Raw genomic sequence first — 24,660 nt, forward strand, 5'->3', positions numbered from 1 at the left:
GAGAGGAAAGGGGAGAGAGAGAGAGAGAGAGAGAGAGAGAAGCGAGAGGGGGAGGATAGAGAAGCAGATGGTCACTTCTCCTGTGTGCTCTGACCAGGAATCAAACCTGAAACTTCCACATGCCAGGGCTCTACCACTGAGCCAACCAGGGCCTGAAGTAATTAAAAAAAAAAAAAGAAAAGTGACCAGAAATGTTACAAGGAATTATAGTAGTAGTAATAATAATAATAATAATAATAATAATAGCAGCTTACTATCTACCAGAAACTATGCTAAGTGTTTTATATCATTATCTGACTTAATTCTCACAACTCTATGAGGTTACTATTTGATTTGTTTGTTTTTTTGTGACAGAGAGAGAGAGACAGAAAAAGGTACAGATAGGGACCGACAGACAGGAAGGGAGAGTTGAGAAGCATCGATTCTTGGTGATTGCTTTCTCAGATGTGCTGTGACAGGGAGGGGTCAGCTGCAGCAGAGCGAGTGACCCCTTGCTTAAGCCAGCGACCTTGGGCTCAAGCTGGTGAGCTGTACTCAAACCAGATGAGCCCATGCTCAAGCCGGCAACCTTGGGGTTTTGAACCTGGGTCCTCAAGTCCCAGTCTGATGCTCTATCCACTGCACCACCGCCTGGTCAGGCTACTATTTGGTTTTACAATATTGAACAAACCAAGACTTGAATAGTTTAAGTAAATTGTCCCTAATCACAGGATTAGTAAGTGGTAGGGGTAAGATTAAAGTTCAGGAAAAGAAACAAAGAAATAAATAAAAACAAAACAGATTAAAGCCCAAATCCCCTGGCTGCAGAGCTATGGTCTCTCTGATTTGATCCATAGGGGAGCTGGCTCTCTGGAGCTAACAGAGAAATTCTCCAACGTTTTAAATACAATCCAACTAATCAACCCTACTAATCACACTTCCAAGGCCATTTTCGCTTTTGCCTTTCTAGAAGAAAGCACTAAATATCAAAAAATAACCAGTACCAAAGTCACTATCAACTGAAGACAGAAAACTTTCTGGGGCATTCTGCTACAATGGTAGATCCAGTAAACCATACCTTATGGCACTACTGGAAGGTACTCTAGCATTGTCCCTTCTTGAATCTGGGCTGGCCCTTTGACTTGCTTTAACAAATGGAATATGGTGAATGCACAAGTTCTGGGCCTAAGTCTCAAGAAAGCCTAGCAGCTTCCACGTTGGCCCTTTTGGGAGTCCTGAGCCACCATGTAAGAAGCCCAGCTACCCTGCTGGAGATATTATGTGGAAAGGTCACACTGAGAGGGAGAGAATTTGAGACTACAGGAAGAAAGGTCCAGTCATTTCAGCTGAACCAGTCCTCAGCAAGTATGGCAGAAGAATGGCAAGAGGAGGTTGCATGACTGGCTAATCCCAGCCCACACTGGGATGTTTTTAACTGTACATTTTGAGGTGGTGTGTTACATAATAGATAATGAAAACACCTCTTCATCTTTCATTGGGTGACCACTGGCACACTCAGTTCTGCATAAAGCTGAGGTCTCCCTTCCTTACTCCCTATGTTTCAATTTTATGACAATAGTTTGCCAAAAGCTTTCACATTAATTACTAGGACTAGGCAAGCTTTTTTCATGCAAAGAGGTACCAGGTGGGGTCCCAGAGACTTTAGCAGTAGTTTTGTTACTAGTTGTATACTCTTTGAAAGAAATTTACCTTTTTATCTCAACTGTAAAATGGGGACACTAATGCTCACTCTATTTACCAGAGGGCAAAAATTGGAATACGTAACTGAGTTGAAAAGAAAAATGAAACGCATTTAGCACTTCCAGCTCAAGAGGCAAGTGAAGAAATACCAAGAACATGGACTTGATGTCATCCGGATTTAAGGTCTTGAGTAAACGACCTCCAGTTCTTCCTCTGTACTCTTTCTTCCCTCACAGTTCATCTCTGATGTTTAAATGAGAGATCGCAGAAGAGACCTGTTGCACAATAAACGCTACTTGCCCGCCCTCAAATCCAAAAGCCTTCTACCCCGTCCCCCACCTCCCCGCCTTCCTCATATTTCCTGACCAGCCTCAGAGAGAGACTGATTTAGTAAGTATGGAGTGAGGCTCAGAAAGCAAAAACAAAACAAAACAAAACTACATTTGTAAAAAACAAGTTACCCAGCAGATTCTAAAGCAGGTGCCTTAATGCAAAGAACTCCGCTGGCTACCACGCCCCTTTTTCTGTCTGAAGGAACCGCAAACTCCAGGTCTCGCGACTGTTTCTTCTTTCTTCAGCCTCTACTACAGATCGCGCGAGGTGTGATTGTCCAATCACGAGGCTGGGTGGTTGCCCAAGATGGAGGCGCGCTGAGAGCGTATCATCTGCGCTTGTGGTTACTTGACTCTCTTAAGACTGGGGTGAGGCCCACTGCGTATTGGTGGTGTGGCTAGAATTTAGACCCTCGAGGTGAGTCACTTTTATTATCTTTCACACAGATTGCGAGTTCGCTTAACCTATGTATCAGCCAGGTTCCTAATTCTCGGTTCTGGGTCCGTGGGTTGCTTACTTTGGAGTCTAGGGAGAGAGACCCATTTGCGGATGGGGAGAAGGGAAGAGTTGATTAATAGAATGGAGACTAGGATTGAAGTAGTAAAGACCCCCAGAATTGAGGAGGTTTAGAGAGGTCCGAAACTGAGGCGGGAAGATAAACTGAATAGGTAAGATGAGGCTGTGGAAGGAGTGGAAGAGATGGAGAACTGGCAGTGGCGGGAATAGAAGAAAAAATCGGACTAATGAGGGAGGGCAACGAGGGAAAACGGAGATTAGGATTGAAGTGGGAGGGATATATTAGGAAGGAATTGGAAGTTCTGAAAGGAGAATTTAAACCGTGTTAAGGTAAGTGGTAGCTGAAGAAGATTATTTAAGGGTCGAGAGAAACCGAGGAAGTAGCTTCAAGGTTTTACTGCTTTGGCTTTTTGGACGGACTTTGATAACCCCGAAGAAAAAGCCCCAAGCCTCGGACTGAGGCTCTTTGAGATTCAAGGTAGGGGACTGTTTACCAAGAATGAGGGTGCTGTGTTTCAGTGGCCTGGACAATGAAAAAAAAGATTTACACATGGGTGTCTTCAGTCAACAAATAGTGCCTACTTTACGCATTGAACAAGGTAGACAAAAGATCTTCCCTCATAAAGCGTACTAGCAGGCCAGATTTTTAAAAAGTAAGTAAAATATATGGAATATATGGAATGTCAAATGAACAAGTTCTATGTGGGAGATTGAAGCTAGGAAGGGAGACCAAGAGTGTGTTCACTTAACTGCAATTTTAAGTAGAGGTACTTAGGAAGGGCATCAGTGAGATGATTCTTGGTTCAAAGACCTGAGTAATGCCAGGGTATGTTATATGTATGTATTTCTGGTGGAAGAGAAGTCCATGCATACCAAACAGCATACAAAAGTCCTGAGGCAGGAGTATAACAGAATTGATCAACAACAAGAAGGCCAACGTAGTTAGAACAGAATGAGCCAGGAAGAGAAAAGTAGATTAGGTTAGAGAGAAGGAAGCGACCATGCTGATGCCAGGTAAGAGTTGACACTCAGTTAAGTTGAAGAACAGGATAGATTTGGTTAAGAACCCATGGCCCGGCCTGACCTGTGGTGGCGTAGTGGATAAAGTGTCGACCTGGAAATGCTGAGGTCGCCAGTTCGAAACCCTGGGCTTGCCTGGTCAAGGCACATATGGGAGTTGATGCTTCCTGCTCCTCCCTCCCTTCTCTCTCTGTCTCTCTCCTCTCTCTCTTTCCCTCTCTCTCTCCTATCTAAAATGAATAAATAAATAAAAAATTAAAAAAAAAAAAAAAAAACCCATGGCCCATGTGAGGAGCTTGGTTAGCAAAGAAGTGGCTTTATTGGCTAATTATGTATCTTCTGACCAAAAAGGTTGAGTGTGAATCTACTACATGTGAATGAAAAGAGTCCTTATAATAAACCTGACAAGCTCATGGGGGCCACATGGCAGGCCTGACAAGCTCAGTGACCAAAAATAACCACACAAGATGGTCTGATCACAAATTCCAGTTGGGCAGGTCATAGTGGATAGTTACATACTAGGCCTTTAGCTTTCTTAAAGAGTCTTTGCTTTAAGGGAGCCCTGTCCATTGTTCTTAGGCATCTAAGATAACACACCTTTAAAATGTCAGTAAATGAAAGAAGAAAAAGGGAAAGAACAGTATGTCTGGCGCATGGTGCTGGAAGAGGGAAGTGGCTGGAGGGTTAGGCAAGGCCTAGATTAAGTTAATAATTTTGGAGTAATCTGTGTAAAGACCCTACTGCCAGAGCGGAGGGACAGAAAAATGAGCATGGGGGTGTGTGACTTAAGCTGATAGTGAAGAAACAGGCAAGCCCACACCAGGCTGAATCTTATTTGTATGCTGTAGTGATTTTTTTGTTTGTTTTTATCCTAAGCGTAACCTTTTGAGCAAGTGGACATCTGAGGAGGACACAATAAGATTTGTGTTTAGAAGTGATTACTGCAAGGTGGAAAAGGAATGGAGAGAATAAAAGTGGATTCAGGGAGACCGATTAAGAGACTTGTAGCAGTCTAGGTAACTTGTACTGGGTTTATATTGGTGTAGATAGGGTTGATTTCTTGGGATATGAGAGGGATAGAGAACTATTGGATGACTCCTAAGTTTCTGGCTTAAATAATGCTGTTTAGGTGAAGCTCATTATAAAAAAGAGTGGAAAATGCCCAATGGTATAAGTAAGAAAATAAAAATTACCTACCACCCAGAGATATATAGTATTCTAAAATGTTAAGTTATCAACTATATTAATGCTTGGAGATTTACTAAACCATTACCAATGGCTTTTTTTCCAGTTCTTATTTCTTGCTTTAAATGCATTAACTTTTTCCTCTTTGTAATCTGGTAGAAGACAAGTTAGGTTTGTTTTTATTTGGTTTTAGCTACCTGGGAATGACAAGACTGAAATTTATAAAGGGAGTTGTAATAGAAGATATTTTTTGAAACTTTAGTGATTTTTGGTACACTACAAAATGTTCAGTCCATACAAGGCCACTGTGTAAACTAACCTTTGATTATATTATAATATACTTGGCTGTAGATTATAGTACTTTCAGCCAGTTTGATGTTTTTAAAGAAATAATTTCCAATTTTTTTCCTTTGTTCATAAATAAAAAAGATTCATCTTATGTTGTGTACATTTTTTTATTGTGGCAAATATATGTAACAAAATTTACCACTTTAACCATTTTTAAATGTACCATTCACTGATAATGTTGTGTAAGCATCGCCACTCTCCATTTCTAGAAGTTTTTTATCCTAAACAGAAATTCTGTATCTGTTAAAGAATAACTCATCATTCCTCCCTCCCCAAACTTCTAGTAACCTCTGTTCTACTCTGTGTGAATTTGCCTAGTCTTGGTACCTCATAGAAGTGGGATAATATGATATTTAATATAATATCAAACAATATTCCCTTTCGGTGTGGCTTATTTCCCTTAGCATGATGTTTTTACCCTTTTTTTTTTTTTTTCATTTTTCTGAAGCTGGAAACAGGGAGAGACAGACAGACTCCCGCATGCGCCCGACCGGGATCCACCCGGCACGCCCACCATGGGACGACGCTCTGCCCACCAGGGGGCGATGCTCTGCCCATCCTGGGCGTTGCCATGTTGCGACCAGAGCCACTCTAGCGCCTGAGGCAGCGGCCACAGAGCCATCCCCAGCGCCCGGGCCATCTTTGCTCCAATGGAGCCTTGGTTGCGGGAGGGGAAGAGAGAGACAGAGAGGAAGGAGAGGGGGAGGGGTGGAGAAGCAGATGGGCGCTTCTCCTATGTGCCCTGGCCAGGAATCGAACCCGGGTCCTCCGCATGCTAGGCCGACACTCTACCGCTGAGCCAACCGGCCAGGGCAGCATGATGTTTTTAAGGTTTATTCATGTTGTAGGATGTATCAGAATTTCAGCTCTTTTTATGGCTGAATAATATTCCATGGTATGTATAGAGTAGATTCTGTTCACCTATTCATCCTTTATGGACACTGGGGTTGTTTCCATCTTATGGCTGTTGTGAGTAATGATGCTATGAATATTGGTAGGCAAATATATATTTGAAACCTTGCTTTCAGTTCTTTTGAGTATACTTTGGAGTAGAAATGCTGGATCATACGGTGATTCTGTGTTTTAACTTTTTAAAGAATCACCAAACTGTTTTCCATAATAGTTGTACCATTTCATGTTTCCACCTGCAGTACATGAGGGCTCTCTTAATTTCTTCAAATCCTTTCCAACATTTGTTATTTTCTTTTAAAAACTTTTAAATAATAGCTATCCTAATGTGTAGAATATGTGTGATATCTTATTGTGGTTCTGATTTTTATTTCTCTAATGACAGGTGATGTTGAACATCTTTTCATATTTTTATTTGTTGTGTACATTTAAAAAATATAACTTCTATTTCTCACTTGAATGGCAAGGATGTGTTGGCTGTAACTGTTGACAACCACAGCTTTTCCCCATTAATATATATATTTTAAACTAAATATGCTATTTATTTATTTTTTCTTTTTAAAGATGGCTCTGAGTAAATCAATGCATGCAAGAAATAGATACAAGGACAAACCTCCTGACTTTGCATATCTGGCTTCCAAATATCCAGATTTTAAACAACATGTTCAGATGAATCTGAATGGAAGAGTGAGGTAGGTAACAGATGAAGAATTCTTGTATTATTCTAGTGTGATCTGAATAGATACAGTATAATGGAAAGTGTACTGGACTGATAGTAGAACTGAATATATAATCCTAGACTTTTCATTAAACACCTCATCCAACCTTAGACAAATCACTTACCCTCTCTGGGTTTCAGCTTTTTAATCTATAAAATGAGAGGATTGGACTGAATGTTTTTTAAGTTTCCTCTGGCTCTAAATGTCTAAATTATTGTTTACCCAGGAAAGCTCTCAGAGTAACTGCCTTAGAATTGTGCTCCAAAACTTTTAAACATTGTGGCTGATGATGGTCAAGAGTCCTTTTTTTTCAAGTATGTGTTATTTTGAGGTAGGAAGATAATAATCATGACATCAAAACTGTGATTTCATAGATATTACTTAGGATGTTACTACATTTAAGTTCAAAAGTTGATTTTTAAAAATTAGGAAAATAGCCTGACCAGACAGTGGATGGAATATAGGCCTGGGATCCTGAGGACCCAGATTCGAGGCCTTGAGGTTGCCCGCTTGAGTGCGGGCTTATCTGGCTTGAGCGTGGGATCTTAGACATGACCCAATGGTCACTGGCTTGAGCCCAGAGGTTGCTGGCTTAAATCCCAGGGTCACTATCTTGAGTCTGGGGTTACTGGCTTGAGCAAGGGGTCACTCTGCTACCCTGGTCAAGGCACATATGAGAAAGCAATCAATGAACAACTAAGGTGCTGCAACAAAGAATTGATGCTTCTCATCTCTCTCCCTTCCTGTCTGTCCCTGTCTGTCTTGCTCATTTGCTAAAAAGAAAAAAGAAAAAAGAAAGAAAAGAAAAATAATAGTATGAGTGCTTTAGTAAATGGCCAAGATTGTGATAATGATACGGCAATAACTGATGTGCGCAGTAGACCCTTGAGAAGGAAACATTTGACTGCTTTCCTAAACTCTATGGGAGCTACAGAGGGAATGGACATTACAAACCTGTTTGGGACTAGGTGTGGAGATTTAACGATGGGGAAGAGGAGGAGTAGGATTTGTGGAGAAGAGGAAAGGTAAGGAATAACAGGATCATAGGGCTGACATCTTTCTTTCACCTTAGTAAGTCTTTTTATGACTTCAGAAATAGAAGGCCTAGGGCAGGACTTAACCTGAGGACCAAAATACCTTAGAAATTATAAAAAAGTATTTTTAAAATATATTTTTATTAATTTTTCTGGGAAATAATCCATAATTTTTGTTGGATTCTCAAAGTGATCTGTGACATTACTTCCAGCCCCAGTACACAATAGTTAAGATCAAATGCCCAGGACCATGGTTGCCAAACTTTTTGTCTACTTTATTCAGTAAAAAGTTGAGCATAGTCCCAATTATGAATGCTTGTACTACTTAATATTTATTGATTAGCCAATCTATGCTAAGTTTTAGGAAATCCATCAAGAAAGTTGTGGATGTGTTGCATGCTGTCACATGCCATTGAGTTGGCTCCAACTCCTGGAGGCCCTATGATTGAGTGATGTTCACAGTGTCCTTCCTCAATAGCCCTGCTTAGCTCCCATAGACTTAGGCCTATGACTTTTTTTTTTAATTTTTAAATTTAATTTTATTTATTCATTTTAGAGAGGAGAGGGAGAGGGAGAGAGAGAGAGAGAGAGAGAGTTGGGGGGAGGAGCTGGAAGCATCAACTCCCATATGTGCCTTGACCAGGCAAACCCAGGGTTTCAAACCGGCAACCTCAGCACTTCCAGGTCGACGCTTTATCCACTGCGCCACCACAGGTCAGGCCCCTATGACTTTTTTTATGGAGTCAGCCCATCTCATATTTGGTCTTCCCCTTTCCTGCTGCCTTTCATTTCCCCCAGCATTGTCTTTTCCAAAGAACCCTGCCTTCTTATGACGTGCCTGAAATGGGACTTCAGTTTTGTCATTTTTGCCTCTAGCAGTGTTTCAGACTTAATTTATGATGGAACCCACTTGTTTGTCTTTCTGGTGGTCTTATCTGTAGAGTTCTCCAACAACATATTTCAAAGGTATCCATTTTTTCCTATCAACCTTCTTCATTGTCCAACATTCACATCCTTACATAGTAATTGGGAATACGAGAGGGTCTCTAATGACACAACTTTACTCTTGGTGATCTTTCCTAATTCTTTTATTTCTGCCCTTCTGAGTCTCAGCCTTCTCTTGATTTGGCTCCAGTCTCCATTTGAATTGATGACTAAACCAAACAATGTAAGCAGAAACTGAACAATTTCAGCCCTGGCAGGGGTAGGTTAGTTGATTAGAGTGCCATCTGGATATGCTAAGGTTGCAGGTCCAATCCCTGGTCAGAGCACATACAAGAATCAACCAATAAATACATAAATAAGTGAAACAACAAATGAATGTTTCTCTCTCCTGCTCTCTCTCCATACCGCTGTCTGTAAAAATAAATAAAAAAATTAAAAAATATCTTTAATAATTTCAGTGTCTTCACTGGCATTGTTAAAGTTGTGTATTCTAAAGTTGTGATTTTTGTCTGGATGTTAAAATGCAGTTCTGTTTTGTCACTTTCTTTCACTTTCATTAGAAGTTGTTTCAAACATTGCTAATTTCTTTCTGCCAGTAAGATGGTGTCATCTGCATATCTTAAGTTATTGATTTTTCTTCCACCAATTTTAACTCTTGCTCTGAGTCTGGCCCATTTTTTTTATATATGTTGTGCCCACTGATTAGACTGGAAAAAGAAAGACAAAAATAAAAAATAAAAGAAAGGTATAGTCACTGCTGTATATGGAATATACACATTAGTAGGGGATGTACAAATAAACAAGCAGTTGACCTCGTTTGCCTCAGTGTGACAGAGTCTATCGGGTGTGCAGTGGAATCACACAGAAGCCTGATCTGACCTTGACTTTGGGATTTAGAGAGTCATATGAAACAGAAGTGATGTATAGGTTTAGTTCTGAGGGATGAGTAGGAGTTGGCCAGGTGGAAGAGTATTACAAGCAGGGAGCACTGAGTGGAGGGGAACTGCAAAGTGACTAGCAAGTGGTGGACAAATGGCAGGAGATGGGGCTGGGGAGGATTTTGCTGGTAGTACTTTATAAGGCCCAATGAGGAGTTTGGAATTTATCTTATGGGGATGGTGTGGAGAGTTCTTGTGTCTTCAGGGATACCCATCCCTGTCCTTATCCACTGAAGTTTTAAAATAGGGGAGTAACATGTTCAGAATTATGTTTAGACAGTTGTAGTCTAGAACAGCGGTCCCCAACCCCCGGGGCCGCGGACTGGTACCGGTCCGCAGAGAAAGAATAAATAACTTACATTATTTCCGTTTTATTTATATTTAAGTCTGAACAATGTTTTATTTTTAAAAAATGACCAGATTCCTTCTGTTACATCCATCTAAGACTCATTCTTGACGCTTGTCTCGGTCACGTGATACATTTATCCATCCCACCCTGAAGGCCAGTCCGTGAAAATATTTTCTGACATTAAACCTGTCCGTGGCCCAAAAAAGGTTGGGGACCACTGGTCTAGAACATTGTGGAGGATGAATTGCAGGGGAAACTAAGGCTGGAGGTAATAAGTAGAAAATGGTTTTAATAATCCAGATTAGATACATTCATGGCCTAAGGAAGTAGAAGCAGTAGAGATAGAGATCATTGGATTAATTTGAGAGAAATTCATGGGTAGAATTAGCAGGACATGTTGGAAATTAAAAAGTGAGAGCCAGATATGGTGCTTCGGATTTGGAATTAGCAAGAGGATAGGTGATAGTGCCATTTACTGAAGTAGGGCCCAGGGAGATGAGCTGGTTTGGAGGAGATTATGTGTTCAGTTTCTGGCATATAGAGTATGAGAAGTCCGGGATGTTTAAGTGGACTGTTTCGTAGGCACTTAAAAACAAGTCTAGAGGGACACAGCAGTGATGTAGGGGTGTTATCAGTGAAGACCCTGGGTCTTTGAACTGAATACTGAAGGATGAATAGAAGCAGGAGGAAGAATTCCAAGTGTAGAGAACAAAACTTTGTGAAAGACCCGGTAAATTTGGATAACTGCATTTATGTGGGGCTAAAGTGGATATAGGATAGCAGCTTGGGGAATGAAAGAAGATGGGACTGAAAGGAAAACAGAACAGGTCACAAAGAGCCCTTCATAGCATGCAGATAGAATGGACTTGATTGCTTAGCTATTGAGGAACCAGAGGAGGATTTTTAAGATGGTTTACAATTTACATTTTAAAAAAATCACTCAGTAAACCAAACAGAACTGTTACCACAACATTTCTGAATAGACATTCAATAAACATTTGTTGAATCATGAGGGTAGTTTCTTTACACAATCTATTTGCTGTTTACATACAGTACAGCAAACCTAAAAAAAATTATAGACAATGAAAAAGGGATGGGCAAAAATATACTAAGTAAATAAGAGTTTCCTCCAATCTGAAAAAATAAAATACAAGGCAAGAAAGCATGAAATTGGAAAAGATGCTTGTTCATATTGACAAAAGAAATTTCTTTTCTTTTTTTAATTTTTGACTTTAATTTGTGTTTACATAGATTCAGGTGTCCCACTGAATATATCTCTCCCCACCCCCTTATCCCCCCCCCGCCCCCTCCCTCCAATGCCTTCCCCCTTGCCCTCCAGGATGTGCTGTCCTGTTCTCTATAATGCTGTGTTATGTATATATAATTTAATTAATCTCTTTCCCTTCTCTGATCCCATCTTCTCTTCTACTTTTCCTCTGACTGCTTTCCCTCTGGTCCCTTTGATCCCGCCTCTGCCTCTGTTCCGTTGCTCAGTTCACATTGGTCATTGGATTCCTTAAACGAGTGAGGTCATATGATATTTTTCTTTCTCTGCCTGGCTTATTTCACTTAGCATAATAGTTTCCAGGTCCACCCATGTTGTCGTGAAAGATTTCCTTCTTCCTCACTGCCACGTAGCATTCCATTGTGTATATGTACCACTGCTTTTTAATCCGCTCGTCCACTGATGGACACTTGGGCTGTTTCCAGATCTTGGCTATTTATTGTAAACAATGCTGCATTAAACATGGGGTGCATTTCTTCTTTTGAATCAGTGATTTGGTATTCGTAGGATATATTCCTAGAAGTGGGTTAGCTGGGTCAAAAGGGAGTTCCATTTTTAATTTTTTGAGGAAACCTCATACAGTTCTCCACGGTGGCTGCACCAGTCTGTATTCCCACCAGCAGTGCAGGAGGGTTCCCTTTTCTCTGTACCCTAGCCAGCACTTATTATGTGTTGTTTTGTTGATGAGCTCCATTCGGACGGGTGTGAGGTGGTATCTCATTGTGGTTTTAATTTGCATTTCTCTAATGATTAGTGATGTTGAACATTTTTTTCATATGCCTATTGGCCATCTGTATGTTCTCTTTGGAGAAGTGTCTATTCATTTCTTTTGCCCATTTTTTTTTTTTTCTTTCATTTTTCTAAAGCTGGAAACAGGGAGAGACAGTCAGACAGACTCCCGCATGCGCCCGACCGGGATCCACCCGGCACGCCCACCAGGGGCGACACTCTGCCCACCAGGGGGCGATGCTCTGCCCATCCTGGGCGTCGCCATGTTGCGACCAGAGCCACTCTAGCGCCTGAGGCAGAGGCCACAGAGCCATCCCCAGCGCCCGGGCCATCTTTGCTCCAATGGAGCCTTGGCTGCGGGAGGGGAAGAGAGAGACAGAGAGGAAAGCGCGGCGGAGGGGTGGAGAAGCAAATGGGCGCTTCTCCTGTGTGCCCTGGCCGGGAATCGAACCAGGGTCCTCCGCACGCTAGGCCGACGTTCTACCGCTGAGCCAATCGGCCAGGGCCTTTTGCCCATTTTTTGATTGAATTGTTTGTCTTTCTGGTGTTGAGTTTTACAAGTTCTTTATAAATTTTGGTTATTAACCCCTTATCAGAGACGTATTGGCGAATATATTCTCCCATTGTGTGGGTTGTCTTTTTATTTTGTTAATGGTGTCTTTTGCTGTGCAAAAGCTTTTTAGTTTGATATAGTCCCATTTGTTCATCCTGTCCTTTATTTCACTTGCCCGTGGAGTGAAATAAAAAATATTGCTACGAGAGATATCGGAGAGTTTACTGCTTATGTTTTCTTCTTAAGATGTTTATGGTTTCATGACTTACATTTAAGTCTTTTATCCATTTTGAGTTTACTTTTGTGAATGGTGTAAGTTGGTGATCCAGTTTCATTTTTTTGCACGTACCTGAAATAATTTTCAGTGAAGATTTTAAGATGAAGACAATATTTTGAAAAGTATAATAGAAATATTTTTTTAAAAAATGTTTGACATAAGGCCCTGGCCGGTTGGCTCAGTGGTAGAGCGTTGGCCTGGCGTGCAGGAGTCCCAGGTTCGATTCCCGGCCAGGGCACACAGGAGAAGCGCTCATCTGCTTCTCCACCCCTCCCCCTCTCCTTCCTCTCTGTCTCTCTCTTCCCCTCCCGCAGCCAAGGCTCCACTGGAGCAAAGTTAGCCGGGGCGCTTAGGATGGCTCCATGGTCTCTGCCTCAGGCGCTAGAATGGCTCTGGTTGCGACAGAGCAATGCCCCAGATGGGCAGAGCATCACCCCCTGGTGGGCATGCCAGGTGGATCCCGGTCGGGCGCATGCAGGAGTCTGACTGCCTCCCCGTTTCCAGCTTCAGAAAAATACAAAAAAGATAAAAATTAAAATTAAAAAAAAAAAAAATGTTTGACATAATTCAGAGACATTTTTCTTTGTATTTTTAACCAAATAGAAATACTTGGTTAGAAATACTGTTAACTGTTAACCAAACAGTATCTTAGTTAATGCTAAAACAGTATTTTGGTTAATACCAAACAGTATTTGGTTAATACTGTAACCAAAAATAAAGAGCCATGACCTTAAGGGACTAACAGGATCAATGAATACTTTGAAGAAAATTAGATAAAAATACTTTTTGTGTATGTTCTTTTTCTTAAGGAGGTGGGATTCAAAGCTTTAACTTCTAATTTAGAACATCACTTTTAAAAGGGTCAGGGTCATTGACCCAAAAAAGGGGTCTAAATGATATGATCAAACTCCCCTTTAAATAAATTATTGGGGTGACACTGCTTAACAATTATATATATTTCAGGTGCCTAATTCTACAATAGATCATCTGTACACTATTGTGTGTTCACCCCCCCAAATCAAATCTTGGTCATTTGCCATTTGTCTCCTCCCCCCGTGCCCTTCTAAACCTGCAAAGTGCATGCATTTTTTTCTCCAGGTAACTTGTACAGGCTTATAACACTAGGAAGTGACTTGGCCAGAACACTCTCTGGCTCAGTCTACAGCTTTCCTTACTGAGTCATAAATATTAGAGGAAAAAGACAATTACAGTATTTTACTGATGACTTGATTATTGTCTACCTGAAAAAATATTTGAGAATCATGTAAAATATATTCAAATAAACAAGGTTGCTGAGTGAAATATGCATATAAATATTTTACAAATATAAAACATAGTAAATAAAAGTAAATTTATGGTTTTCCAAATACTAATTGGAAAATATAGTTGCAATAAAAGATTATATTCACAGTAGCCAAGGGAAATAGGTTTGGCAGGAAATATGTAAAGATCTATGTAAAACAGAATTACTCCAGGGGCCTGGGGAAGACATGAACAGTCTGGGCACAGAATGTTTTTCTGAATGGGAAGACTCAATGTTGTTAAAATGTCGAGTTTTCCCCCAATCAAAATCCCTATAAATTTTGGGCGAGAAAAAGTGGTGTAATGTTTCCAAATAAATGGGTGCTGGAAAAGTGCAAGGTTGTCAGCTTTCCTGGATGAAAATTTAAATATATTTTGAAGTTAGATAATTAAAATATTAGTATAATAATACTGGAATAAGAATGGGCTATCAGTATCCTTCACTCATGGCATTTGGTAACACACTTAAGTCTAAACTGCAAAACCGTTGCATAGGCACATTAAGTCACGATAATTTCTGTCAGTTATTCTACTCAATAGTGTACCTCTCAGAGGGAGAGCAAAGTGGGGAGGTTGAATCTTCCTTTCAGTCTCTACTCCTGTGTTTCTCAAAATGTGAATATCTCACAGTGCTATAAATGATTAGAGATTTTGCAGTGTAATTTTGACCATACTGGATTTTCACTTTATGTCTTTCCTTTAGAACTTGGCTTCAAAGAAAGAAACCACCCTACCACGTAAAGGCTAAAGTGTAGAATAAGGGTAGTAGTATTCAGGTCATTAGGGGTGGGAATGAGAGTAATGGATTTTTTTCAATAATATATATATTTTTAAAGATTTTATTGATTTTTACAGAGAGAGGAGAGTGGATAGAGCGAGAAGTACCAATTGCTTTACTTTAGTTGTTCATTGCTTGCTTGTTGTATGTGCCTTGATGGGGCAAGCCCAGGGTTTTGTTTTATTTTATTTTATTTTTTACAGGGACAGAGAGAGAGTCAGACAGAGGGATAGATAGGGACAGACAGACAGGAACGGAGAGAGATGAGAAGCATCAATCATCAGCTTTTTGTTGCGACACCGTAGTTGTTCATTGATTGCTTTCTCATATGTGCCATGACCGTGGGCCTTAAGCAGACTGAGTAACCCCCCGCTAGAGCCAGTGACCTTGGGTCCATGCTAGTGAGCTTTTTTGCTCAAGCCAGATGAGCCCATGCTCAAGCTGGCTATCATGGGGTCTCGAACCTGGGTCCTTCCGCGTCCCAGTCCGGCGCTCTATTCTCTGCGCCACCACCTGGTCAGGCAAGCCCAGGGTTTTGAACTGGTGACTTCAGTGTTCCAGGTTGATGCTTTATCCACTGCGACACCACAGGCCAGGCAAAAATCTAAAATGTAGGTTCGAATCCCACTGCTGCCACCAAAAAAAAAAATTAAAAAAAAAAATCTAAAATATAATTTTTTAATTTAATGAGAGACAGGCAGAAAGACAGGGACAGTCAGACAGGAAGGAAGGGAGATGAGAAGCATGTTCTTTGTTGCGGCACCCTAGTTGTTCATTGATTGCTTTCTTACACGCGCCTTGACTGGGAGACTGCTGAGCCAGTGACCCTTTGCTCAAGCCAGTGACCTTGGGCTTCAAGCTAGCTACCATGAGTTCATGTCTATGATCCCAAGCTCAAGCTGGCGACCTCACGGTTTTGAACCTGTTCCTCAGTGTCCCAGGCTGATGCTCTGTCCACTGTGCCACCACCTGGTTCAGGATCAATATGAATTTTAATAGATGCAGTTGGAGCAGCAATGGAAAGGGTATATTATACTCTCTTTTCTATATGTGATGCAAAAGAAATCCCTGATGGTTTAATTATTTCAATATATATTTTTTAAGTACTAGAAAAAAATATGGGTGAACGTCTCTATAACTTCGGGTGTAGGAATGGTCTTTTTAAACATATTTTAAGGGTAGAATTAATTTTTTAAAAAAGATGGATTTAACTACAAAGGAAGTAAAACTTACATATCAGGAAATACTAAAAGTAAAAGGTGATTAAGCAAATATTTACAGTGTATGACTAAGTATTAACTTCCTTTATGTATAGAACTCTTGTAAGACAATAAGAAACAATGCCTTAATAGGCATTGTTAAAGATAATAGGCAAGATTAAGGATAAGAGCAGGTAATTTACAAAAGATGGGATGGAGGAGTGGGGGAGAGCAAAGATAAAATATTACAGTATCCATCAATGGCAAAAATGTAGTCAAGTGACACTTATAAAATGCTGGTAGAATTGCAACCTTTGAAAGTTCTAAAAAAGCATACTTAAATTAAATATATACTGAGGGTGTTTATCCCAAGACTGTTTATCACAAGGAAGATTGGAAATAATCTAAATATCCAGTACGAAGGTTCTTAGAATGAAGTTCTGTACAGTGAAATACTATATAGCCTATAGAATGGATGTTGCAGATTATAAAACATAATTTTGTTTCAAACTAAAACCAACATTCTACACTGATATGCTGTGCAGAGCAAGGGACTGAAAGTTTATGGGCTATGGTGTGTTCAGAGTGGCAGTTTTGTAATAGGCCAACGTAATTAAACTTTTTTTTTTTTTCAGAAAGAAACCTTTGTAGGGATAGGAAGAGGGTGAGGCAAGCTTGAGGAGAACCTCCTCTTATTTTTTTTAAAGATAGGAGCAACATGAGCTTATTTATTTTTTGGCCTTATATTTAGGAGGTTAGGTGTAGGAGAGAGGAGATGTGCTTTTTTTAGTGTAAATCCCGAGCTGCTCCTAGACAGTATCCCTTACTTAGGTAGGAGATTTTTGTGATTGTCTGCTTTGATAGAATGTTCATTATTTTTATAATTGCTTTTTATTTAACTCCATAAAATGTATGAAAATGGCCAAAATATAAACCCCGCCAAATGATGGGAAAGGAATATCAGACAAAACATTAGATTTGAGATGGATTGAATTGTCATTTATTTGCTTAATTCTGAAGTGCTCTCTTAAGGAAAGCAGGTTGTGGTATGGGAAGAGGGGCATTCTTAGTCATCCTAAGGACCAGTCTTAAGGGTGCCACTAACCAGCTGTGAGGTTTTAGATAATTTTCTTAGCTTTATTGAGACTGAATTTCCTCATCTAAAAAGGAAGGAGAAAGGGCTATACTTTGGATTGCTGTCATACAGGTTAGCAATAATGCATGCTAAAAGTGACTGGCAAATTGTACACAGTAAATGATGGGTACTCTTACCATTATTAAGCCTGGTATAATTGATGATGAGGATTGCTGGTGTGATTGATATCATTCCTTTTCTTCTCTGTACCTGTCAGTGCTTTGTTATAATTGTATCTGACTGTTGCAATTAGATTTTTAGTTTGGGCTTTTTACAGTTACCAGCCCCATAGGGACATTGTGCAGTTTACTTGAGTCTTGTCAGTTGAATTTGAATAGAATATGACACTTAACTGATTTGTTTTAAAACCAAAGACCCAGCATTGAAGGGCTTTGTCATATCTTGTAACTATGCCATTTTTAGCATCTTGAGAAGATCTAATGAATAGAAATCAATGTTCGAGTAAAATTAGGAGGCTTCAGCCTTTGTTGTTCCATCAGGTTCAGCCTCAACAGTGTTAAAATGATTGATATTTTAACCGCGGGTCACAGCATATATCCTTCCAAACGCTGTCGAAATGGTGATACTCTCTACATCAAAAACAGTGCAGGAGTCATTTTGGGGAAATCTGACATGAGCCTGTTGACAATAGGCTATTTTGTGAAGCTGGATGTGTTAAACAAACAACAAAGACTGATAGAATAAATTACTAATTTCCACGTGAGAGCTAATTTTAGTTCTTGTGATCTCAGAAATTAGAATAAAAAAGACAGTTGCCTGTGTTCAGTATTTCTGAATGTCCCAGGATGTTAAAGTGACCTAGATATTTAACTAGTAAAGTTGGATGACTAGACTTGTCCTACAAAAAGATTTCTAACCCTCAGATTAGTGTATTTTTTTTAGAAGAAAATGAACACTTGTTTTGCTAACAAAGTCTAAGACTCAGCTTACTTTCTTCAATTAGACTAGCCACTGCTTGGTGTCTTGCACTTTTTGGTGATTACGATACACTGTATTTTACCATGTATAAGACGTACCATTTTGAAAAATTTGGGGTGTAAAAACTGGGCGCATCTTATACAGTGGTTGTAGGTTTTTTACTTGCATTTCCCACATTTTCGCACTTGTTTTTGTGCTCATTGTTGAAGACAGTGATTCGTCATCAGACACAGATGAAGACAAGCTAATGGATGGAAGTTTTGACAGTGATGAGGGGTTATATGAATTTTATGATGAATAAAACTTGAGTTCAATAACTTTATGTAATAGTTTTTTTTTTTCAAATTTCGGGTCCCAAAATTAAGGTGCATCTTATACATGGGAGTATCTTATACATGGGGAAATATGGTAATTGTTTATTAATACATTGTGTGCTCCATCAAAGTGAATACATATATATATTTTAGAACTGTTTCTATAAATAATAATTCTGTGTGAAGACACTTCAATTTCTCTTGTTCCAAATGTTTTATAAAGTTATGTAATTAATGCTTAAGCTGCAGTACTATTTTTTTGGTGATTGCTGTCACTATGGCAAATGCCCCCATTTAGTCTTCCAACAGAATTGTCCTGCTTTCATGGAAAACAACTACTGTGGAACCAACGAGCTGTTTTCCTTTTTTGAAAAAGCAAATTTTTTTTATTATATATATGGACATTATAGAGCCCTTAACGGGAAAATTACAGAAATAAATCCTTTCTAACTATATCTATAATGGAAATGTGTGCATAAAAGAAAAAAGTCACAGTTCTTCCACCCTAAAAGATCAATTTGTGTTGAAGCCCTTGTCCTTATATAGTAATTTTTGTGATTGTAATTTTGATAAAGATACAAGCATAGGACTTTTATCATCATTTGATGACACTATTATTATAAACACTTTTCATGTAGTTACAAAACGCTATTATGTTGTGTTTTTTTTGTTTTGTTTTTTTTACAGAGACAGAGAGTGAGTCAGAGAGAGGGATAGACAGGGACAGACAGACAGGAATGGAGAGAGATGAGAAGCATCAATCATTAGTTTTTCATTGTGCGTTGCAACACCTTAGTTGTTCATTGATTGCTCTCTCATATGTGCCCTGACCGTGGGCCTTCAGCAGACCGAGCAACCCCCTGCTGGAGCCAGCACCTTGGGTTCAAGCTGGTGGGCTTTTTGCTCAAACCAGATGAACCCGCGCTCAAGCTGGCGACCTCGGGGTCTTGAACCTGGGTCCTCTGCATCCCAGTCCGACGCTCTATCCACTGCGCCACCGCCTGGTCAGGCCAAAACGCTATTATGAAGGTGATATTATATAAAACGTATCAGATAATACAAAAATATGAGGAGAATGAAAGTCTCCACTCCTACTCATCTACCCACCCATTTCCACATCCAAAGGTGGTTCTAACTCTTCCAGACATTTTATGTGCATGTATACAAACAGGGTCTTCATTGCTTTATTTTTGTTTTATTTTTATAAGAATGTGATCATAATATATACATATGTGTTGGGCAGATAAAATATACTAGCCCTGGCCGGTTGGCTCAGCGGTAGAGCGTCGGCCTAGCGTGCGGAGGACCCGGGTTCGATTCCCGGCCAGGGCACACAGGAGAAGCGCCCATTTGCTTCTCCACTCCTCCGCTGCGCTTTTCTCTCTGTCTCTCTCTTCCCCTCCCGCAGCCAAGGCTCCATTGGAGCAAAGATGGCCCGGGCGCTGGGGATGGCTCTGTGGCCTCTGCCTCAGGCGCTAGAGTGGCTCTGGTCGCAATATGGCGACGCCCAGGATGGGCAGAGCATCGCCCCCTGGTGGGCAGAGCGTTGCCCCATGGTGGGCGTGCCGGGTGGATCCCGGTCGGGCGCATGCGGGAGTCTGTCTGACTGTCCCTCCCCGTTTCCAGCTTCAGAAAAATGGAAGAAAAAAAAAAAAAAAAATATATATATATATATTATACTCACTTTGTCAAAGATGGCTCTGCCCACTTGGAAGCCCGTCGCCCAGGTGATATTAGTTGCCCTTCTTGCTTGGAATGGGTGTGATTATATTAATGAGTGTTGGGGGTGGGCTGTGGGCAGGCAGGATCCTTGTAGCCTTTCCCACCCTTTTTTTTTTTTTTTTTTTCATTTTTCTGAAGCTGGAAACAGGGAGAGACAGTCAGACAGACTCCCGCATGCACCCGACCGGGATCCACCCGGCACGCCCACCAGGGGCGGTGCTCTGCCCCCCAGGGGGTGATGCTCTGCCCATCCTGGGCGTCGCCATATTGCGACCAGAGCCACTCTAGCGCCTGAGGCAGAGGCCACAGAGCCATGCCCAGCGCCCGGGCCATCTCTGCTCCAATGGAGCCTTGGCTGCGGGAGGGGAAGAGAGAGACAGAGAGGAAAGTGCGGCGGAGGGGTGGAGAAGCAAATGGGCGCTTCTCCTATGTGCCCTGGCCGGGAATCGAACCCGGGTCCTCCGCACGCTAGGCCGACGCTCTACCGCTGAGCCAACCGGCCAGGGCCTTTCCCACCCTTTTTAATGTGGGGTGATGCACTCTCATGAGGAATCCTGTTATGCCTCAGAGAAGTGACTGTGTCAGAGACTTCCTTGTTTGTATATTGGATTAAAGGTTTTGATTTTTACACTATAAATTGGGGCAGACTGGGAGCTTGCTCTCTCTCGGTTCCTGAGATTAGCATTAGAGGGGAGCAGAGAAAGGCCACGTGGAGGAGGCCAGGAGAAGCAGCCAAGATAGTGGAGGCTGAGGGAGAAGCCAGTTTGTGCAGAGTTTGTGTAGAGAGAAGGAGATGGGAAACAGAGGTGAATAAGTCTGGTGAGCTAGAAACCTTTGATTCTAGGAAAACTCAGATAAGTCAGCAGCTTTGTGAGCACTGAATGAGTAGGTTTTGAAGCCCAGTGTGTGTTTTTACTTGTCCGCTGGGTGCAAGCTAGGATTAAAGCTAATGGCCCACCAGTTCTTGGCTCCGTTGTTTCATTACCGACTGTCCGAATCAAATGCAAACCTGCATGGGCCAGGTGGCTGGCTGTAATGGTGGCTGTGGCTACTGGCTTTACAATATGCTTTTACTCAAACTTGTGGCTTTTTTTTTTTTTTAATCAAGGAACCCTCTTCATACAAGAATATTTAGTCAGCCCAAACTTATTCCTTTTAATGACTGCAGAGTAGTCTCTTGTGTGGCTGTATTAAAAACTTTTTCAAACAGCTCACTATTGTTCACTTTTAGGTCATTCCTAAATATTTTGTAATACAAAACAAACTTATTTAATGTTTTCTCTTACTGTGGACTTTTTTCTTTTCTTTTCTTTTTTTTCTGTATTTTTCTGAAGCCGGAAACGGGGAGAGACAGTCAGACAGACTCCCGCATGCACCCGACCGGGATCCACCCGGCACGCCCACCAGGGGGCAATGCTCTGCCCATCTGGGGCGTTGCTCCATTGCAACCAGAGCCATTCTAGCACCTGAGGCAGAGGCCATGGAGCCATCCTCGGTGACCGCGCCAGCTTTGCTCCAATGGAGCCTTGGCTGCGGGAGGGCAAGAGAGAGATAGAGAGAAAGGAGGGGGCGAAGGGTGGAGAAGCAGATGGGCACTTGTTCTGTTTGCCCTGACCGGGAATCAAACCCGGGATATCCACACCCCAGGCCAATGCTTTACCACTGAGCCAACTGACCAGGGTGACACAAGTTTCTTAAAAAGTTAAATTTACTATATGATTAGTTATTAGGTACCTACCCAAGAGAAACGAAAACTCATTTATATGAAGACTTGTATGTAAATGTTTATAGCAGCTTTGCTCATGATAGCCAAGAACTAGGAACAATCCAAATGTCCATCTAGTGGTGAATGGAAAAACAAAGCACAGGTGGGGTTATCTGTCCAATAAATGAACCCAAATGTGTATAACTATACAATGGGATATTATTTGGCTGTAAAAATGAAGTTCTGATATATGCTGCACCATGTGTGAACCTCATAAACAATGTGCTGAATCATCAGTTTTCCCCTGGTGTACCACAAAAAATTTTAAAACATTCAATATCTATTAATTCAGAGGCACTGACCTTTTTTCCTTTAGATTGTCAAATAAAAAGTGACAGTGGCCTGACCAGGCAGTGGCGCAGTGAATAGTATTGGCCTACCACTCAGAGGACCTAAGGTCAAAACCCTGAGGTCATTGACTAGAGTGCAGGCTCATCTGGCTTGAGTGAGGGCTCACCAGCTTGAGCACAGGGTCACCAGCTGGAGCATAGGATCATGGACATGACCCCATGGTCTCTGACTTGAGGCCAAAGGTCTTTGACTTGAAGCCCAAGGTTGCTGGCTTAAGCAAGGGGTCACTGGCTTTGCTGGAGCCCCCTGGTCAAGGCACATATGAGAATGCAATCAATGGATAACTAAAGTGCCACAGTGAAGAATTGATGCTTCTTGTCTCTCTCCCTGCCTGTGTATCCCTTGCTCTGTCTCTCTTGCTAAAAAAGAAAAGAAAAAATGACAGTAGCCATCACAACACTAACTGTCCTGTGGGAATGAATCAAAATCATACCTTTTTTCTTTGTCAGATTGGCAAAAAATATATGTTTTGGTGTGCCACTGAATTATAGTAATTAGTTTATGTGTGCCGTGAGATGAAAAAGGTTGAAAATCCCTGTGCTAAGTGAAGGAATCTAGGAAAAATAATAACAGTGTGATTTTATTTAAATGTAGTGTCGACAAAAGGCAAATCTCTGGAGACAAAATCCTCTGGTGGTTGCTTAGAGCTAAGAGTAGATACAAGGAATGACTTGCAGATAGGCATAAGGATTCTTTCTGGGGTGATGGAAGTGTTCTATAATTGTATTGTGGCAATGGTTGCATAACTTTCTGAATATACTAAAAGCTATTGCATTGTATACTCTAGGTGAATTTTATAGTGTGTAAATTGCACCTTAGTAAAGCTGCTAAAAATAGTCACATTTTAGCCTGACCAGGCAGTGGCACAGATAGAGCAGGGATCCCCAAACTTTTTACACAGGGGGCCAGTTCACTGTCCCTCAGACTGTTGGAGTGCCGGACTATAAAAAAAAAACTATGAACAAATCCCTATGCACATTGCACATATCTTTTAAAGTAAAAAAACAAAATGGGAACAAAGACAATATTTATTTATTTATTGATTGATTGATTGATTGTATTTTTCTGAAGTTGGAAATGGGGAAGCAGTCAGATAGGCTCCCACATGCGCCCGACCAGGATCCACCCGGCATGCCCACCAGGGGGCGATGCTCTGCCCATCTGGGGCGTCACCCTGTTGCAACCAGAGCCATTCTAGCGCCTGAGGCAGAGGCCACAGAGCCATCCCCAGTGCCCGGGCCAACTTTGCTCCAGTGGAGCCTCGGCTGCGGGAGCGGAGGAGAGAGACAGAGTGGAAGGAGAGGGAGAGGGTGGAGAAGCAGATGGGCACTTCTCCTGTGTGCCCTGGCTGAGAATCGAACCCAGGACTCCTGCACGCCAGGCCAACACTCTACCACTGAGCCAACCAGCCAGGGCCCAAAAAATATTTAAAATAAAGAACAAGTAAATTTAAATCAACAAACTGACCAGTATTTCAATGGAGACTATACTCCTCTCATTGACCACCAATGAAAGAGGTGCCCCTTCCGGAAGTGCGAAGGGGGCCGGATAAATGGCCTCAGGGGGCTGCAGTTTGGGGACCCCTGGGATAGCGCGTCAGACTGGGATGCGGAGGACCCGGGTTCGAGTACCCAAGGTCGCCAGCTTGAGCGCAGGCTCATCGGGTTTGAGCAAGGATCACCAGCTTGAGCCCAAGGTCGCTGACTCGAGCAAGGGGTCACTTGGTCTACTGTGGCCCCTGGTCAAGGCACATATGAGAAATCAGTCAGTGGACAACTAAGGAACCGCACAAATTGATGTTTCTCATCTTTCTCCCTTCCTGTCTGTCTGTCCCTATCAGTCCCTCTCTCTGACTCACTCTGTCTCTGCCACAAAAAAAAGTCACATTTTAAATTTGATGTCTAATATTTGTTCTATTTAAGGATAATATTCTATTTTCATTATTAAACATTTTTTTCTGCTTTCTACTAAGTTTAATTTTCAAAGAATGTTAATGTCAAATCATGTTAATTGATAATAGTAAAAATGGCCAGCATTTCCCTTTTTTTTTTTTAAACAAGACAGAGACAGAGTCAGAAAGAGGGACAGACAGACAGGAAGGGAGAAAGATGAAAAGCATCAATTCTTTGTTGCAGCTTTAGTTGTTCAATGATTACTTTCTCATATGTTCCTTGACCAGGGGGCTATAGCAGAGCAAGTGACCCCTTGCTCAAGCCAGTTAGTTCCTTGGGCTTCAAGCAAGCAACCATGGGGTCATGTCTACGATCCCTCGCTCAAGCCAGATGAGCCTTCACTCAAGCTGGTGACCTCGGGGTTTTGAACCTGGGTCCTCTGT

The 24,660-nt window shown here is 41.4% G+C and overlaps 1 protein-coding gene across 1 annotated transcript in view; it reads left to right on the forward strand.

Moving 5' to 3' along the window:
* The first annotated feature begins 2,304 nt into the window (after positions 1-2,304).
* METTL16 (methyltransferase 16, RNA N6-adenosine) overlaps positions 2,305-24,660 on the forward strand; it is a 69,656-nt gene continuing 47,300 nt past the window's right edge. Inside the window, exons 1-2 of the mRNA XM_066363505.1 lie at positions 2,305-2,430; positions 6,556-6,683. Of these exons, the coding sequence (XP_066219602.1) occupies positions 6,556-6,683 (128 nt within the window). The 5' untranslated portion in view covers positions 2,305-2,430. The remainder of the gene's footprint in view (positions 2,431-6,555; positions 6,684-24,660) is intronic.

The sequence above is a fragment of the Saccopteryx leptura genome, chromosome 2 (genome assembly GCF_036850995.1).
Source record: "Saccopteryx leptura isolate mSacLep1 chromosome 2, mSacLep1_pri_phased_curated, whole genome shotgun sequence".
NCBI classification, from domain to species: domain Eukaryota; kingdom Metazoa; phylum Chordata; class Mammalia; order Chiroptera; family Emballonuridae; genus Saccopteryx; species Saccopteryx leptura.